At 37.6% G+C, this 19903-nt stretch overlaps 1 protein-coding gene across 2 annotated transcripts in view; it reads right to left on the bottom strand.

The window, feature by feature from the left end:
• The window catches only part of CATSPERB (catsper channel auxiliary subunit beta), a 108447-nt gene extending 89480 nt beyond the window's left edge, over positions 1 to 18967 (bottom strand). For both annotated transcript variants that reach the window (XM_086708991.1, XM_086708992.1), the window contains exons 1-6: positions 18722 to 18967; positions 14719 to 14797; positions 11752 to 11840; positions 11120 to 11218; positions 9180 to 9320; positions 4424 to 4484 (exon numbers count right to left, since the gene is read on the bottom strand). In XM_086708991.1, the coding sequence (XP_086565117.1) occupies positions 4424 to 4484; positions 9180 to 9320; positions 11120 to 11218; positions 11752 to 11840; positions 14719 to 14797 (469 nt within the window). In that variant the 5' untranslated portion in view covers positions 18722 to 18967. The remainder of the gene's footprint in view (positions 1 to 4423; positions 4485 to 9179; positions 9321 to 11119; positions 11219 to 11751; positions 11841 to 14718; positions 14798 to 18721) is intronic.
• Positions 18968 to 19903: the final 936 nt, after the last annotated feature.

Below are 19903 nucleotides of genomic sequence, written 5' to 3'. Positions count from 1 at the left end.
TCTAGCATATCAACATGCTAAACAAGAAAATCCTTATTTTCTCAACAGATGCAGAAGAGCATTAACAAAATGCAACACCAATTCACCACAAAAACGCAGCAAATTAAGAAGAGAACTTCCTTAACACGATAAAGGGTATCTACAAAATACCTAACATAATACATAATGTTGAGATATTGAATGTTTCCCTCCTAAAGTTGGAAACAATGCCTAGATGTCCTTTTACCATTCTTATTCAACATGGTCCTGGAGGTCCTGCCTTTACAATAAGGAAAGAAAAAGAAATAAAATGAATACATATTGGAAAGGAAGAAATAAAATTATATCTGTTTTTCCACATAGAAAAATCAAAGAATATACAAAAGGCTACTTGATCCAATAAGTGACTTTAACAAGATTGCAAGGCACTTGGTCAGTCTACAAAATCAATCATATTTCTACATAGCAGCAGTCAACAGTTGGAAATTCAAATATTAAAAATAACCCCTTGGGGTGATGGGCATTGAGGAGGGCACCTGTTGGGATGAGCACTGGGTGTTGTATGGAAACCAATTTGACAATAAATTTCATATTTAAAAAATAATAAAATAAATAAAATAAAATAAAAATAACCACTTATACCAAAGCCATGAAATATTTAGTTATAATTTTTTTAATGTGTAAGATCTCTATGCTGAAAACCACAAAGCCCTGATGAAATAGTTCGAAGAGGATATAAATAAATGGAGAGGTATACAGTGTTCATGGATACAGCGTATACAGTGTCCACTGGTAAGATGTCAATTCTCTCTATAGATTTAATGCTATCCAACATTTTAAAACCACAGGAGTTTTCAAATAGAACTAAATAGGTTTATTCTAAAATTTATAAAGATAAAAGAAGTATACTAACCAAAACAATTTTGAAAAAGAAGATCAAAGTTGAAGGATTAATATTACTTATTATAAGCTTATTATTTATAAAGCTGAAGTAATCGAGACAATTGGTATTTGTGAAAAGACAGGGAACCCAGAAATAGTAATACAATGGAGACAAAGAGTTTTTACAACAGTGGTGCCGGAATAACTGGATATCCATATTCCCCCACCATTAACCTCAGTCCATATAACATACAAAAATTAGCTCAAATTGAGTCATAGACCTCAATACAAAACCTGGAACCACAAACCTCTAGAAGTAAACATAGGAGAACATCTTTGTGAATTTGACTTAGCTGTGATGCCAAAAGTGCAATCCATAAAATAAAAAACTGATAAATTAGACTTCACCAAAATTAAAAACTCTGATATTTAATATATCTTAAAGATATGTATATATACATAATATATCTTAAAGTTATATATATGTATGTGTGCGTGTGTATATATATATATATATTTTTTTTTTTTTTGAGCGAGAGAAAGAGAGTGAGTGAGCATGAGTGGGGGAGAGAAGGGCAGAGAGAGAGAGAGAGAGAGAGAGAATCTCAAGCAGGCTCTATACTCAGTGGGGAGCCCGATGTGGGGCTGTATCCCATGATGCTAGGATCACAACCTAAGACAAAATCAAGTTGGATGTTCAACCAACTGAGCTACCCAGGTGACCTGAGAGATATTCTTAAGAGATGAAAAATATAAGCCACAGCCTGGGAAAAAGTATTTGTAAGTCATATATCTGGTAAGGGATTTGTATCCAAAATATATAACAAACTTGCAAAACATCTGCATAGGTAATTCAAATGGCAATATAAGCACAAAAAATGTTCAATGTCATTATTATTAGGGAAATGCAAATTAAAACTATTATTAAATGCCACTACACACCTATTAGAATGGATAAAATTATACACACACACACGCTCTTATATATGGAGTCAGAGAACCTGCTGGTGAGAATGCAAAATGATACAGCTACTTTGGAAAACAGTTTGACAATTTCTTATAAAGTTCAACTTACATTTACCACATAACACGGTGATCCTACTAGTCGATATTAGCTAAGTGCAATAAAAGTTTATGTTCATAAGAGAACTTGTATGAGAATGCTTGTAGCAGCTCTTCCCAAAATTGCCCCAAACTGGAAAAATACAAATGCCCTTCAATAAAATTAACTATGGTACATCCATACAATGGAATCCTATCCAGTAAGGAAATTTGAAGAAATTGCAACACAGATGAATCTCAAATGAATTATGCTGAGTGAAGGAAGCCAGATTCAAAAGGCTACGTATTCCGTGATTCCATTTATACGACTCTACAATAGGCAAAATGATAGGAAGGGTAAACAGATCTGTGGTTGCTGGGGCTTGGGCAACAGGGAGAGGTCGACTACAGCTGGGGTAATTTTACTGGGTCATGGATCAGTTCTGCATCTTGATTGTAGTGATTACACAACTATATACATTTGTGTAGACTTCTAGACCTGGACGCTAAAGAGGGTACATATTACTGAATGTAAATTATACCTCATTTTCAAAGGGAAAAAATGGACAAATTATGAAGTGTAAATCAAAGAGCAACTCTTTTGACTTTCAATAGTTATACGCTGTTCAAACTTCAGGCTGCCTCCAGCACTCTCTAGCTATCACTACATCTCCCTACGGCTCCATGGGCCTCAGTTAAATCATTTGAAGATGGACATCATAACGGGACCTACCATATAGGGATAAATGAGTTAATATAAGTAGAGTGTTTACAGTAGTGATGAAATACAAGGATTCAGTCAATGTTACCTGCTAGCTCCACCATTACTATGATGACTGTTTTGCTACCTTGGTGGTTGATGTAACCTCAACTACCCTTCCCGAGATGTTATGTTTACATAATACTCCAATTCATGGCAGGACAGGAAATAAGATATGATTAAGGAAGAAAAAAATGAATGAGAAAGTATGATCTCCTTTCCCCTGAATGCTTTTTTCCCCCAATTTCTAGCATATTACTAATTAGACCATCCTCTCCTATTAAATTATGCACTCAAATATATTTCTTTTACTCGGTCCTGGGAGTTGTGGCAGAGCTCATTTGGTGTCTTTCCATAAAATACTCAAGCTCTCAGCTTGCCTTTGTTCCTCTCTGGGTCACCCTAGAATCACTGCATTTCTGAAACTAAAGTTTGTAAATAGAAGAAGCAAAAATAACGAGTGATCTTCACTTTTTCAGTTCTCAAAGTAATATCAATATTATGCCAAGGAGCTAGAATGATCCATCCTTATACTGATGAGAGTAATAGAAAGAAAGTATGATTTTCTGGATGAATTCCTTGAAAAACAAAAAAAAAAACCCACCAAGCTTTCAACAGATTAATTTGGAAAAAATTGAGATGAATAAAGGATAAAAATGCCGATATAAACCATATCAGATGTTACAGCACTGGGACTTCTTTTACAGACTTTTGCTTTGACACTTCCCTATTTGGAATCTTTTCTATCATTTACCTAATGAACTCTCACTTTTACCCCGAAGGACACACAATTTCATATGTCCTTTAATTACTCCTGTACCTAAAGGGGTTGGCCTATAGGATTCCCATTGCCCTGGTCCCTCATGACTATTTGATTGATACACAGGTGGATGCTGGAACAATTGTTGATTAAAGATACTCCTCCGAGAATTTGGAATTGGGTTGGTCCCTAAGAAATATATACTTAAAAAATTGACTAGCAATGAGGCATGTTTAGGAAGATAGTCTGCAGAGAGACAGAGAGAGAGAAACGAATGTAGATTTACAGAAAATATAGAAAAGAGAAATAGGAGGAAAGCAGTCTATGGGGTCTTGATGACTGTCCATTTATTAGTACTAATTCCTTCCTGTAACCTGGTTGCATTTTTATTTGGTTCCATGACGAAAACAAATGTCTTATTTTTCCTTCAGTGAAGCCAAGTTGGTTTCTGCTTCTTTCCCCTGCCATATTAAAACAATTTACCCTCCATCGTTTTTAATCTATCTCATTAAATGTATCTCATGCCTCAAGATCTACTAGCTCAGTCTACCAGCTCAAGATACTTTCCTCCTTTTCCATCTGAGTATTTGCAGTAGGATATAAAGCTATTCATGCTGCCATGTAACATTTAATAGAAGACTCCATAGTGAATAATTCATTACATATTGCAGTCTATTTTCAGGTAACCTATTGGCACATGAATTTCTTGATGCTATAGTTTTTGAGTTCTAGAAAATGAATTTATTTAAATGAAGAACAATATAAATGTTGTGTGTGTCAAACCAATCTATCTATAATAGAATTGCCAGATAAAATACAGGAACCCAGGTTAAATTTTAATTTTAGATAAAGTACAATAATTTTTAGTAAGTATGTCTGAAATACTACATGAGACATCATATGGAATAGCAAATAATTTTTAATACAATAAATAATTTTTTATTTGCCAAATTTGGCAATCCAGACCCATGAGTAAAAGAATTAATTCAGAGCACTCTTACCTGTATTTTTCGTAATGTTTTCTCTGGGAATTTCAATCAACCAGTAAAGTCGATCACTGAACTTGAATAAAGAAGACATCAGAACACAGTGTTTTACAATGTTCGTGGCCATACTTATTTTGCATATTCAACCTTGTCTTTAAAAATGAAATTAAACAAGAGCATCTAATGCATATACCTTTTACTCAGCAATTTCACTGTTAGGAATTCTCCTACATTATACTCACATATGTGTGAAATAAAATATATCCAAGGATATTTTTTGGCATTACTTGTAATAGTATAGATTGGAAATAACTAAAATCTTAATAGGGATGTAAAACAGTATAGCCATAAAGTGGAATACCATGCAACCACGCTCAGGTAGCACAAAACACGGGGGATTACTGGCTTGATGGGTCAGAGGACAGAACTTGGTGTTAAAAGAGAACTGGGAAATTGAAAAGGAAAATCCCATGAACAAGGGAACTGCAAGAGTGGTGAGCTAAGAGTTAAATATAAACTCTTCTTGCGCCCTGGGGCAAGACAAGTGCAGAGGAGACTCATGAAGTCCTTGTTAAAATAATCAGCCCTGGGGAATCTGGGTGGCTTAGTCAGTTAAGCATCCAACTTCGGCCCAGGTCATGATCTCACGGTTCATGGGTTCGAGCCCCACATCGGGGCTCTGTGCTGACAGCTCAGAGCCTGGAGCCTGCTTCAGATTCTGTCTCTCTCTCTCTCTCTGTCCCTCCCTAGCTCACACTCTGTTCCTCTCTCTCTCTCAAAAATAAATAAACATTAAATAACATTTTTTAAAAGTCAGCCATGGAAGCTTAAAACCTGAGCAAAGATAGCAGCTGCTGAAACCATAGCTAAGACAGTTTACAGTTTGTGTCCAGACAAGAAAGAATCTTTTACACTACAACAACAACAAAAGAGCCCAGCAAATTCTCATAAGAACATAACAGAATCCAGAGCTGCTACAGCTTATTATCTTAAATGTCCAGTTTCAACCAAAATAACAAGACATGAAAAGAAACAGAAACATCTAACTGATTAAAAAAAAAAAGTTAGATGACAAACTGACCCAGAGTGAGTCCAGAGAGTAGATGAAGACTTCAAAGCAGCTATTACTAATATGTACATAGGCTAGAAGTGCCTGAGTGGTTAAGTCAGTTAAGCATCCAACTCTTGATTTTGCCTCAGGTCATGACCCCGGGTGTGGGATCGAGTCTCATGTCATGCTACGCACTGAGCATAAAGCCTGCTTAAGGTTCTGTCTCTCTCTCTTTCTCTTTTTCTCTCTCTCTGCCTTTCTCCCCTGCCAGTGCTGTCTCTCTAACATAAAAATTTTTTAATGTATATAGGCTTAAAGAAAATGTCCTAGTGAAAGAATGGATAGGGAATCCTAGCACATGAGTGAAAAATATAACAATAAGACCAGATGAAATAATGAGGCTGCAAAGTATAATAACTGAAATAAAATATTTAGTAGATGAGCAGATTGGAGATGATAAAAGAAAGAATCAGTAAACTTAGAGATACAGCAGTTAAAATTATCCATTCTGAAAAAGGGGGGAAATGATTAGAGAAAAATGAACAGAGCCTTAGATATCTGTGAGATAATGCACATAATTAGAATCTCATGAAGAAAACAGACAAAGGAGCAGAACATATTTTTTCAGAGAAATAGTAGCTGAAGACTTCACAAATTTGGTAAATTTATAATCCAAGAAGCCCATAGAAACCCAATCAGAGTCAATACAAAGAGAAAATCTTAAAAGCATCCAGAGAAAAATGACACATTACATATAGGGGACAAATAAAGAAGATGTGGTATATATATATATATATATGTATATATATATATACATATATATATATACATATATATGTATACATATATGTATATATACATATATACATACATACATGTAAATATACATACATATACATATGTATATACATATATGTGTATATGTATATATACATATATGTATGTGCATGTATACATATACATATATGCACATACATATATATGTATATGTATATACATGTACACATACATACATATATATGTATATATACATATATATATACATATACATACACATAATGGAATACTACTGGGCGATGAAAAAGAATGAGATCTTGCCATTTGCAACAACGTGGATGGAACTAGAGGGTATTATGCTAAGCGAAATAAGTCAGTCAGAGAAAGATAAATATCATATGATGTCACTCCTATGTGGAATCTGAGAAACTCAACAGTGGAACATAGGGAAAGGGAAGGAAAAATAAGATAAAAACAGAGAGGGAAGACAACCATAAGAGACTCTTAAGTACAGAGAACAAACTGAGGGTTGCTGGAGGGGAGGTGGGTGAGGGGGTGGGTTAAATGGGTGATGGGCATTAAGGAGGGCACTTTTCTGGATGAGCACTGGGTGTCATATGTAAGAGATGAACCACTAGGTTCTACTCCTGAAGTCAAGACTACACTGTTTGTTAACTAACTTGAATTTAAGTTAAAAAAGAAATGAAGTAGGACACATCCTACCACATGGATGAAGCTTGGAGACGTTACACTAACTGACAGAAGCCAGTCACAAAGAACTAAATGTTGTATGATTTCGTTTACATGAGATGTTCAGAAGAAGCGAAATCTACAACAGATGGGTATAGTTTAGTGGTTGCCTGCATCTGAAGAGCAGAGGGTGTGCTGGGGAGTTCACAGGGATGGGCTGTCCTTCTGTGGTGATGAAGATGTTATAAAATTAGACAGTAGTGATTTTTGCACACTCTCTGAATATACTACACACCATTTAATTGTGCACTTTATTTTTTTTTAATTTTTTTTAATGTTTATTTATTTTTGAGACAGAGAGAGACAGAGCATGAACAGGGGAGGGGCAGAGAGAGAGGGAGACACAGAATCAGAAGCAGGCTCCAGGTTCTGAGCTGTCAGTACAGAGCCCGACGCGGGGCTCGAACCCACAGACTGTGAGATTATGACCTGAGCCGAAGTCGGATGCTCAACCGACTGAGCCACCCAGGCGCCCCATTAATTGTGCACTTTAAATAGGTGAATTGTATGGTATGCAATTATATCTTAATAAAGTTGTTATCCCCGAAAAAATGAGGGGGAATGAAGACATTTTCAAGGGGATGAAACTCCCGGAGAATTCACTGCCCATAGACCTGTACTGTAAGAAATGATGCCTCAACTCCCCAAAAAGCAAATAATCTAGTGAAGAGACAAGCAGAAGACATGAATAGACACTTTTCCAAAGAAGACATCCAGATGGCTAACACACACATCACTCATCATCAGGGAAACACAAATCAAAACCACAATGAGATATCACCTCACGACGGTCAGAGTGGCTAAAATTAACAACTCAGGAAACAACAGATATTGGCAAGGATGCAGAGAAGGAGAGCCCTTTTGCACGGCTGGTGGGAATGCAAACTGGTGCAGCCACTACCCTACGACCCAGCAATTGCACTACTAGGTATTTATCCAAAGGCAACAAAATGCTGATTTGAAGGGGCACGTGCACCCCAATGTTTATAGCAGCACAATTGACAATAGCCAAATTATGGAAAGAGCCCAAATGCCCATGACTGATGAATGGGTAAAGAAGATGTTGTATACAGACCCGATGGAATATTACTTGGCGATAAAAAAAGAATGAAATCTTGCTATTTGCAATAATGTGGATGGAACTAGAATGTGTTATGCTAGGCAAAATAAATCAGTCAGAGAAAGACAGCTATCATATGATTTCACTCATATGTGGAATTTAAGAAACAAAATAGATGAATATAGAAGAAGGGAAGCAAAAATAAGATAAAAACAGAGAGGGAGACAAACCATAAGAGACTCTTAATTACAGAGAACAAACTGAGGGTTGCTGGTGGGGTGTTGGGTGCAGGGAGGGGCTAAATGGGTGATGGGAATTAGGGAGGGCACTTTTTATGGGGTGCCTGGGTGGCTCAGTCATTTCAGCCTCTGACTTCAGCTCAGGTCATGATCTCGCAGTTCGTGAGTTTGAGCCCCACCTCAGGCTCTGTCCTGACAGCTCAGGGCCTAGAACCTGTGTCTCCCTCTCTCTCTGCCCCTCCCCTGCTCGTACGCTTTCTCTCTCAAAAAAAAATAAACATTAAAAAAATTTTAATAAAAAAAAAGAAGGGCACTTGTTGGGAGGAGCACTGGATGTTATATGTAAGTGATGAATCACTAAATTCTATTCCTGAAATCATCATTACACTATATGTTAACTAACTTGGATTTAAATTTTAAAAAATTAAAGAAATAAATAAACACTTCAAATATATTTATAATGATGTGGGAAGGGATGTCCAGAATTTACAAATTTATTTGCTACCCAAAGGAAAGTGCTGGCATGAATATTTTGAATGAGACAAGGAATAAACCATTTTCTCTGAAAAAATTAATAAAATAAAATAAAATATTAAAGAAAAGAAATGATAATAATTCTTTGGGCTGAAGAAATAGCCCAAACTTATATCTCTGCAAAAAAATGAAGAGTGGTGGAAATCATTAATACATAGGTAAATAGTAAAAAAAAAAAAAAATGTATTTTTTCTTTAATTTCTTAAAAATTGTTTAAAGGAAAACATGTAACACTGTACTGTTAGGTTTAAAACATATATAAATGTGATCTTATGGGCTAGCAATTAAAAAAAAACACATCCTACAAGAGAGAGTATGCTTCTCATTAATAATATAAAGAATAAAATAAAGTGTCATTACCAAAGTTAAGTTAAAGTGGAAGATGCCTGTATATGTACTATTTATAATTTCCAAGCTGGGAGCAAGTCCTCCTGATGTGAACACACCTAGAAATTCCTGCGAAGTATGCCCACTTTCAGATAGTAAAAAACACTGGATTTTCTGTAGGAAAGAGAAGGGGTGGAAAGTAATGACAATTTGATGGTGAGAAGCATCTCCCACATTAATTTAAAAATGAGAGGTAATCTATGAATTGTCTATGCTGCTAAAGACGTCTATCTGTAGTAATTTTCGTCTCTAACCAGGAAAAAAAAAATCTATTTTGAAAAAGCACACTTCTAGAACTTAGTAACCTATCATACTAGTGTCATAATAGGTTGAAACCTCAACCATATGGTAATCTTTTCCGTAAAAAGAATGGACATAAAGTTATTACATTTAATAAATATAGAATCAAAGCCACATGCCCATCACATGTAGAAATCCCTGTTTTATTAAAATCATTATTTTGTGTTTAAATTTTACAAGGAGCAAATGTATAAAGGAAAACTCATTTTAGTGTATTTTTGTTGCTGTTTCTCAGTTTTGAGAAGGTATATGAAAATGCAGCAACTGGGGCACTGGGTGGCTCAGTCAGTTAAGCATCTGACTTCAGCTCAGGCCATGATCTCACAGTTTGTGAGTTCGAGCCCCGCATCAGGCTCTCTGCTGTCAGCATGGAGCCCACTTCGGATCCTATTGTCCCCTTTTTCTCTGCCCCTCCCCTGCTCTCTCTCTCTCAAAAATAAGTCAAATAACATAATAATAATAATAAAAAAAGAAAATGCAGCAATCACAAATGAAAACCAACACGAGATAGATGCTAACAACTTCACCTCATTTAGTTCTCCTAATAGTTAAGACCACTTTGGGCAAGTTGCCTGAGTTTCAGTTTCCCTATCTACAAAATCGGGAAACATATTCATTCCAAAAACGTTTTCTGAGCTCTTACCACAAATCAGGCAGTGTTGTAGGGGCTGGGGAAGCAGAACTGCTCAAAACAGACAAAAAGCCCTGCTCTCAAGGAACTTAGGTTCTAATGGAGATTGGAAGACAGATGAAGACAAACACCTTTTCCCTGTCTTGTCACTGATTTACAATTTATTGCCCTTTGTTAAGATGGCATATAAGCCCCAAATTCTAACCACCCTTTTGAATTACTCACCACTGAGTTCTCCTGTGGCTATACATACTGCATGTGTCAGTAAAGTCTGGGTTTTTCTCCTGTTAATCTGTCTTTTGTCCCTTTATTTTACAGGCCCCAGGTACAGAACCTAAGAGGGTAGGTCCAGTACTCCTCTACTTATCTTAAGTACTCATCTTACAGAAGATTAAAGGTTGTAATGAACATAAAACGCTTTGAAAAATGCCTGACACATATAAACATTTTATAAATGTTAGGTTTTACTTCTACTAATATATTCTAGAACTACTATATGACAACTCTCTAAAAAGTAGGTGATAAGTTCTTTTTTAAGAGGACAAAACTAGGGATTAGAGGGGTTAGGTAACCTGCTCCAGGGCATGACAGACCATGTATGTCTGTGTATAACTCCAAGATTTGACCCCAGCTCTGAACGTTTTTCTTCCTCTAACATCCATTTTTTGCCCCATAAGTAATCACAAAGAGGAAAGGCATTTTTGACTCAAGGGGGCATGCCCTTCGCAACAGTTGTGAATAAAAGACTTAAATATATGTCTGGCATATCAGGAAAGAACTGGGAACTAAGTCAAAAAAGACTTTGGGAAAAATGTATTTGTCCTTGTGGGGAGTTATATTTATCATAGACTTTCAAACAATCTGTACATTTTTTCTTAACTTAGGTTTTTGTTAGCATTTGCTGCATGGCTATCTTATTTTGGTGTGTGTGTGTGTGTTTAAATGCCATTATATGAAATGAAGAAATCAAATGATCCCTTACCCCAAATGGCATCTGCAATGTGGTACTTGTTCTAAAAGAGAAAGATTCTTTCTCTAGGTCATGTGAAGTAAATTTCTCTAACAGGCTGTATCTGTCAAACTTCAAAATAACAAATCAGATCTATAAAAAATAAAAATCATTACAGCCAACCTTTTAAAAAGGGAAGGAGGGAGCCATTCAGTCAGCTAAGCATCCAGCTTTTGATTTTGGGTCAGCTTGTGATCTAACAGTTCATGAGTTCAAGTCCCGAGTTGGGCTCTGTGCCAATGGTGCAGAGTCTGCTTGAGAATGTCTCTCTCTCTCTCTCTCTGCCCCTCCCCTGCTCATGTTTTCTCTCTTTCTCTCTCTCTCCCTCTCTCAAAATAAACTTAAAAAAATAAAATAAAAAGGGAAGGAGAAGGTATCTTAAAAAAAAAGAAAAAGAAAAAACAACCCAGGATGTTCAATGGCTAAATGCAATATTTCACTTGATACAAATGGAATGGAATAGAAAAGATTATTATTTACGTAGAATTTTACCTCCCCAAGTCTGAACATAGTAGAAGGTATTTGAAAACGTACAGTGTTAGTGGTTTTACACGTGGAGCTAAAAAGAATGTGAGAGGTTGTCACATATTATTAATGGATCTTACCAAGTCATTGGAAGAAAGGTACAGCTTGATTATTTCATTCTTTGGGGGGATCCCTTCACTGGCACAAGCAAAGTGTTTCTCTATATCACCTAAATAACAACAAGAATACACATACTTTAGGTCGCTGATAGAAGGATTTCCATGAAAAGAATCGTATTTTTTAAACTGACAAAATAATTTTAAGGGGGTAAGAATTATAGTTGTATGTTTTAAATTCAGAAGTGGCCAAAAACCAGGGTTGGTTTTTTTTTTTAATTTTTAAAATTTTCAACAAATTTCATTATCCAGATGCAAAATCAACAAGAACACTTTTTACTTGAAGCATTCTTCAGAATACATAAAAAACCATATATGTACACACACACATGCATATATATATAACTTGAAGCACTCTTCAGAATATATGATATATATATACACATGCACATATGTTAATATATATGTTATATATAATATATATTATATATAACATTCAATCCAAGAAAAATAGAATACACATTATCCCCAAGTACACACAGAAGAATCCCCTGGTTAAATCACACTAAAAGAGACATCACACATACTACAAATCTAGTAAGACTGAAATCATACCAAGCATATTTTCCAGCCACAATGGTACAAAAGTAAAGATCAACAATAAAACAAAGCTGGAAAATCTGCCATGTAAATATTAAATAGTTCTTGACTCTTCAAGTCTTTGGGGAGCACAGAAAAGGGACAGAAGGCAGAATTTGTATTTTAATAGAGAGCCACAGATAGGTGACTCCTCCCCCAAAAAGGGCGGGGGTGGGAGGAAGATCCCTTCTCCTTATCTTGATCTAAAGTGAATCTCTTTGAAAGACAGATACCATATGTTTTCACTCTTATGTGGATCCTGAGAAACTTAACAGAAACCCATGGAGGAGGGGAAGGAAAAAAAAAAAAAAGAGATTAGAGTGGGAGAGAGCCAAAGCATAAGAGACTCTTAAAAACTGAGAACAAACTGAGGGTTGATGGGGGGTGGGAGGGATGGGAGGGTGGGTGATGGGTATTGAGGAGGGCACCTTTTGGGATGAGCACTGGGTGTTGTATGGAAACCAATTTGACAATAAATTTCATATATTGAAAAAAAATAATAAAATGAATCTCTTGTAGACAGCAGAGTTGGATCATGTGTTTTTATCCATTCTGACAACCTCCATCACAAGGAATTTAGACTAAAGCCCAAATCCCAGCTTGGCATTCCAGTATCTCATTGGCATGAGCCGATTTCCTACCTTTCCAAAGTATTTTACTTTCTCTAACCCTTCATTCTAGCCAAACGAAACTACACACTTCTCCCCTCACATTATATGATTACCTACCTCCATGACTTTACCATCACTTACCCTGATGTTGTCTTTGTAAAATACTCTTCCCCATGCATGCATAGATAGAGATTACTCATTTTGGGGGCCTGAATTGATTTCTCTCTTTTGTTCAAAGCCTTCCCTGACCACCCCCGACTCAGGTGGAAGTCAACTCTCCCTTCTCTGAAATCTTAGAAGTTGGCTTGTGACTCTCCAGTCTTAGAGTATACCCATACGTGTGTTACATATTCTTCAGAAGAACCTAGGAACTGGTACTGGGTCATCCTAGAACTCAAGCAATTCTGCAACAAACCTGTGAACAGAAGACAGACTGAATCCCCCTCTTCATTGTTTGGTCAACAATTTTTTTTTTTTTTTTTTTTTTTTTGAATCAAGCATCTACTATGTTCTAGCAGATCCAGTCCAAAATGCTAGAGAATCTAAACAATCTGCACAAGTGGAGGTGGATTGTTTCATTCCTTTTACAAAGCATTTCCACCATAAAAGTCCTATTGAGTGATTTAATCCATGTATTAGTTTCAGAAAATAATCTTCAGTCTCAATCTGTTCGCTTTATGAGGCAGTTTATAATTCATACCACAGGTAACCGTTCATGTAGGAAGAATGAAAAAAATCTATTTAAATAATGAACAATTTTTCAAATATAAAATGCTCCTTAGGGGCGCCTGGATAGCTCAGTTGGTTAAGCGTCCGACTCTTATCTTGGCTCAGGTCATCTCACTGGTTCATGAGTTCAAGCCCTGCATCAGGCTACACACTGTTAGTGCAGAGCCTGCTTGGGATTCTCTCTCTCTCTCTGTCCCTCCCCTGCTCGTTCTCTCTCTCTCTCTCTCTCTCTCTCTCAGAATAAATAAATAAACTTAAAAAAATGTTTTTAATTAAAAAATAGGGGCGCCTGGGTGGCGCAGTCGGTTAAGCGTCCGACTTCAGCCAGGTCACGATCTCACAGTCCGTGAATTCGAGCCCCGCGTCGGGCTCTGGGCTGATGGCTCAGAGCCTGGAGCCTGTTTCAGATTCTGTGTCTCCCTCTCTCTCTGCCCCTCGCCCATTCATGCTCTGTCTCTCTCTGTCCCAAAAATAAATAAACGTTGAAAAAAAAAATTTATAAAAAAAAAAAAAATAGGGGCACCTGGGTAGCTCAGTCAGTTAAGGGTCCGACTTCAGCTCAGGTCACAATCTTGCCGTCCGTGAGTTCCAGCCCCGTGTCGGGCTCTGGGCTGATGGCTCAGAGCCTGGAGCCTGCTTCCAATTCTGTGTCTCCCTCTCTCTCTGCCCCTCCCCCATTCATGCTCTGTCTCTCTCTGTCTCAAAAATAAATAAACGTTAAAAAAAATTTTTTTTAATTAAAAAAAAAATAAAGTGCTCCTCAAACTTTAATATTCTATGACTTATAAATGATGAAACACTATAATAAAGGTCTCTATGTACACAACTTAATAACAATAGATTCACAATATTATTAGAAATTGCTAGACAAGAGTACAACAAATAATACCTGAAAAAAACTGAGAGGTAAGGTAAAGAGAAGTACCAAGAAAGTATTTTAACTGTTAACGAGGAAGGGATGGAAAGGAAAACTCCTACGAGAAAATAGAGAGTGAGAGAGTCTGAAACTTACCTTTATTATATATTATTCCTGATGAAAGGTCAAATATGGTCAAAAGTAAAATTATAATATATAAAAGTGGCAATTCCATCTATCAAAAGAAATAAGAATTATTTCTATTCAGTTGCTCTGAACGTATTTTTAGTTCCTTTTTCTATAAACAACTACATAGTAAAGAAATCATCTATTCCTTTTAAGTTAAAAATATTTCCCTTTATGTGACAAAACAATGTTAACAGTTGACTAAGCTCTACATTTACTTCCTTGTTGGTATTAAAGATATTTATAATTACCACAAACTAAACAGCTGGGGCTCTGGTTTTTCTTCAATGTAGCTAACTGTTGGAGAGGTGTGATCAATTCTACAGCTGTATAAAACAGAGCCTGACTTGATAAAGACTCTGAGAAGGCAGAGCTGTACCTTATCTGATATTTTGACTGCACTGCTCTTGAGAGAGAGAATGCACACGAGCCCTGAGCATCCCTGTATATCCCCCTGCCCCCGTGTGCCAACACCGCAAAGCCCTGGCCCCTCTTTACCCAGGCCTTTTCTCAGAGTCGTGTTTGTGGCAAGAATCCTTGAGGAACAAGGTAACATCCCCCTTGGGCAAGAGCAGGCTTGTTTCCATGGTGAATCTCCCAGGCTCAGTGTTCTCCTCCTGTAATATACCCCACTATGTGTGTAAGCAAGCATCTGTGATGGACTGAAATGTGTCCCCTAAAAACTTACATGTTGAAGCCCTAACCCCTAGGGCTTCAGAATGCAGTTGTAGCTGGAGAGAGGGTCTTTATACAAGAGTGATTAAGTTAAAGTGAAATCATTAGGGTGGGCCCTGATCCAGTGTGACTAGTGTCCTTATAAGAAGAGGAAATTTGGACACAGATATGCACAAAGGGAAGATGATGTGAAGACACAGGGAAAAGATGACCAAGGAGAGAAGCCTGGAACAGATCCTTCCTTCTTGGCCCTCAGAAGGAACCAACCCAGCTAACACCTTGAACTAAGGTGTTAGTTCAAGGTTAATGTAGTTAATGAAGACATTAAGCCTTCAGAAGTGTGAGTCACTTCTATTGTTTAAGCCAACTAGTGTGTGGCATTTTGTTACTGTAACCTTAGTATGCTAATACAGCTTCCATGATGGATATCTACTCCATGGGATTTGGGGGGCATGGAGACTGGGAGTGAACATCATGCTGACACTCTGGCTACTGCTTTTGCTGTTAGTGATGAAGTCCTTTGTCTCTGACCTAGGAGTCTTGTGTCTTTTGCCAGCATCCAAGAAACAGTAACAGACTGACTTGCCAGATGCAGGTAAAGCATAATCCAGATCCTGTGTGGTTCCTGACATCTGCTGAGTAAATTAAATTTCACTGATGTTTTTCCTCCCTTAAATTTGGTTTGCTTGATTCAATACATTTAATCAACAATATAACATTCAAACATTCATCGGATTTTTAAATTCATCATCTTTATCACACAGTTGGGGAGAACTGTGGGTTTTTTTAAGTGGTTTTTTTTTTTTTTTTTTTTTGGTCATCTGAGAAAACAACTTGTTTTCACAAACTGACACAAAACAGATGAATTAGTGTCCTTCTGTTTCTCTTCTCTCACTCTCTTTGTCCAGAAACATTTTGTTGTTAAGTTTTAGTGCAGCTCACCTCCAGCCAAAGAAAATCTTTTCAGATACCCAGTTGCTCTGAATTTGCTTACAATTGTAATCTTTTTTAAAAATTTTAAATATTCATTTATTTTTGAGACAGACAGAGCAAGCAGGGGAGGGGCAGAGAGAGAGAGGGAGACACAGAATCCGAAGCAAGCTCCAGGCTCTGAGCTGTCACCATAGAGCCCGATACAGGGCTCAAACTCATGGACTGTGAGATCATGACCTGAGCCAAAGTCAGACACTTAACCAACTGAACCACCCAGGCGCCCCATAATCAATTTAATCACAGAAGAAACCCTGCAGAGGTGGAGCTCAAGGTTGCATTCAAAAACAGTAGATCACAGTTTTGAAGTCCAGCACAGATTAAAAACCACAGATGTACCATTTATATAAGACACACACCGATTGTCTCTTAAACTACATATTGACTCCTTATGGACATTATTTTTTTTTAATCATGTAGTGCATCTAGGACAGTCAGTTGCCTAATTCACACAACCCTGAAAAGTTATTCAGCATGGTGAAACTGTATCAGCATGGTGCTATGTGCCATTATATTTTTGGTGTAGGAATGAATTTAACATTAAATGGAGAAGTCATCACAGTCACTTTGAAAGTAGTGCCTTAGGGTCACCTGGGCGGCTCCATCATTTCAGCGGCTCACTCTTGGTTTCAGCTCAGATCATGATCTCACAGTTCGTGGGTTTGAGCCCCGTGTCAGGCTCTACACTGACAGCATGGAGATTGCTTGGGATTCTCCCTCTCCCTCTCCCTCTGCCCCTCCCGCTCTCTCTCTCTTTCTCTCTCTCAAAAAAAAATAAACAAAAAAATAAATAAATAAAAGAAAGAAAAAGAAAATAGTGCCTTTGCCAGGAAAATCTTGTATTATTTTGCTCAATATTCACATTAAATGACATAACACCAGTACCAGAACCCATTCGTTTTTCTTCTCCTTAAAAAACTGACTGAAATCTATTATGCCCCAGGGCTCCAGACAGATGCTGTTATTACGTTATCCTCAGACTTGTCCCAGTTCAGTTCTCTCAAATATATATAAAAAGTTCTCTAGGGGCGCCTGGGTGGCGCAGTCAGTTAAGCGTCCGACTTCAGCCAGGTCACGATCTCGCGGTCCGTGAGTTCGAGCCCCGCGTCAGGCTCTGGGCTGATGGCTCGGAGCCTGGAGCCTGTTTCCGATTCTGTGTCTCCCTCTCTCTCTGCCCCTCCCCCGTTCATGCTCTGTCTCTCTCTGTCCCAAAAATAAATAAACGTTGAAAAAAAATTTAAAAAAAAGTTCTCTAATTTCATTTGAGTGGATTTGGTTGTATCTATCTTTGACCAAAGAACTAAAAACCTACTTTGAAAGGCTTTTAAGTGCTTTCATTAAGGAAAGGAAAGCCAAGAGAGCATAATTGAAGAGAGAGACAGCTAAGGAAGGACCTCTGGGCCCTCCGTGACTTTGCTAGTAGCTGCATGTTCCCTTGTGCTAGTAATGCAGCCCATATTTATTCTTTTTTACACTTAGAGATGGAATGTATTTTAGAGTTAATATATGAGACACGAAGTTTCATGTCTAAAGCCCATTACTAGCTAGTAACATGTTGGGCATAGAACCAAGACCTCCTGATTCAAAAGATTTAGTCAGCACACAGAGATGCCACAAAACGAGATTTTAAAAACAGAAAGCTATTAAGTACAAGATTAGATTTGACCTCTTACTGAAACTGCTACATGTGCCCACCGAGATTCTGTTCCATACGTTCATTAGTCTCCTTTCCTCCTTCTTAAGTATTACAACTTTCTTCAATTTAGTCCTACCTCCTTTCAACCACCATCTTATGGCTACAGAAAAAGCACTGACGTTGACTTCAGATCGGCTCTGCCCGTTTGGGATGTCTGATCTTTGGAAAGTTACTTAACTTCTTCAATTCAGTAAACCAGGTATAACAGCCACTTCGCAGGGTTGTTGTGAGAACTGAATGAATGATGCACTTTAGGCTTTCAGCAGCTGCTTTACACAGGCTACACAATGGATAAACACCAGCTCTGAATCCATGTCTTGATGTCCGGAAGCAATTTCTTTGTCTTCATCCCACTCCCGACTCTCTTTCAGCCCTTAAATTACCTCCAGTTTTCAATCCCATCTAACTATTATGAGCTTTATCTAATGGTCAGATGTAAGTCACAAAGCTGGGTATTTTCTATTCTCCGGTGCCAAATAAACACTGGGAATTGTCCTAAAGAATGAAGTTGCATTTTCCACCATCTGATTCATTTTAAGTCACTCCGTTATAGAAGAGTGATTACGTTATCAGTGTGAACTATAGTGGGGCTCTCATTTTACTATTTCTTACCGTGACTGCCTTCTAAGAGTAGATGCCTGATTACTTGCCCGTTTCTTTGTTGTGTTTTCCCAAGCTTTCTTCCATTCAGGCTCAGAAAGAAGACTGGGTCCAAATTTTCAGTTTACTGGTTTAATGGTCCACTTAACTTTAGTAACAGCCAATCAGCTGCTACCAAGTACGGAAGTGGGCTTGGAAAATCTAAAGGCTAGGCAGTTGGAATTTCCAATTAACTGCCTCTTTCAGAGAACCAAAGGTCATCTTCTTTAAAAATTTTAAGAGGTGGAGTTTCGCCAAACCTACCATGTTCCACCCAGGAAGGTTCAGAAACCTACAAATGACTATTCTCAAAGTCCGTAAATCATCATGGGACTACTGAGTGCCTGGGGAAAAGCATGAATGCTAAAAGGAAATGCTAACTACATACAATGAGGTTTAAGAGAAGAAAATCTGTCAAAGAGAGCTTCATAACTATGTCTTAAAGAAATACCAGGACTTTTAGAAAAGGAGAGACAACCTTGTTGATGGGGTAAACAAGATAAATAAATACACAAAGCACAAAGATGGGAATGAGCTGTGTATGCCTGGGAATCAGCAAAACCAAGTGAGATACCAAGCTGTTCTCCAGACTCATGGTTCTGTGAATGGCCTTGGTCTTGCTGATTATATCCACTTAGGGTGCCTTTGGCTACTGAGCCCAGACTGACCTCTCTGATTTACTAACTATCCCGACAAGTTATGAATGGTCACTGGGACTAGCAATTTTTTTAGTAAGGATAATAAAACCTGTTTTACACTCATGCCCTCCTTCAGACATCCTTTTCCATGGCCAGGTAGAACCCGCTAGTTTAATCTATTCCTGGAAGAGCCTGTATAAGAAACACCTTTCTCTTACCTTTCCCACTGACCTAAAGAAGAAAGTTACTCCTCAATCTGAAATAACGAGGAGAACTCAACAAAACGTTTCTTCTGTAACAAGAAGTTAGTTATCAGAAACCTGGACTCCTTTTTGCTGCTGGTTTCTGACTACGGAAGGTGACGAGGGTTTTGTATTTTCAGTCTCTGTGGCAACACTGTGGTTGCTGCTTGCCCACACTGCATCAAAATAGGAATGCCTGAGCAGTGTTGAGGCGCACACTGAGGGCTCTCAAGAAAATTATGAAGCAGCAGGTGACATGGCCCTCTTTTCCCCCA

Source organism: Puma concolor, chromosome B3, assembly GCF_028749965.1.
Source record: "Puma concolor isolate L17-30 chromosome B3, mPumCon1.1.hap2, whole genome shotgun sequence".
Taxonomy (NCBI): domain Eukaryota; kingdom Metazoa; phylum Chordata; class Mammalia; order Carnivora; family Felidae; genus Puma; species Puma concolor.
This window is presented reverse-complemented; position numbering and strand designations above follow the sequence as displayed.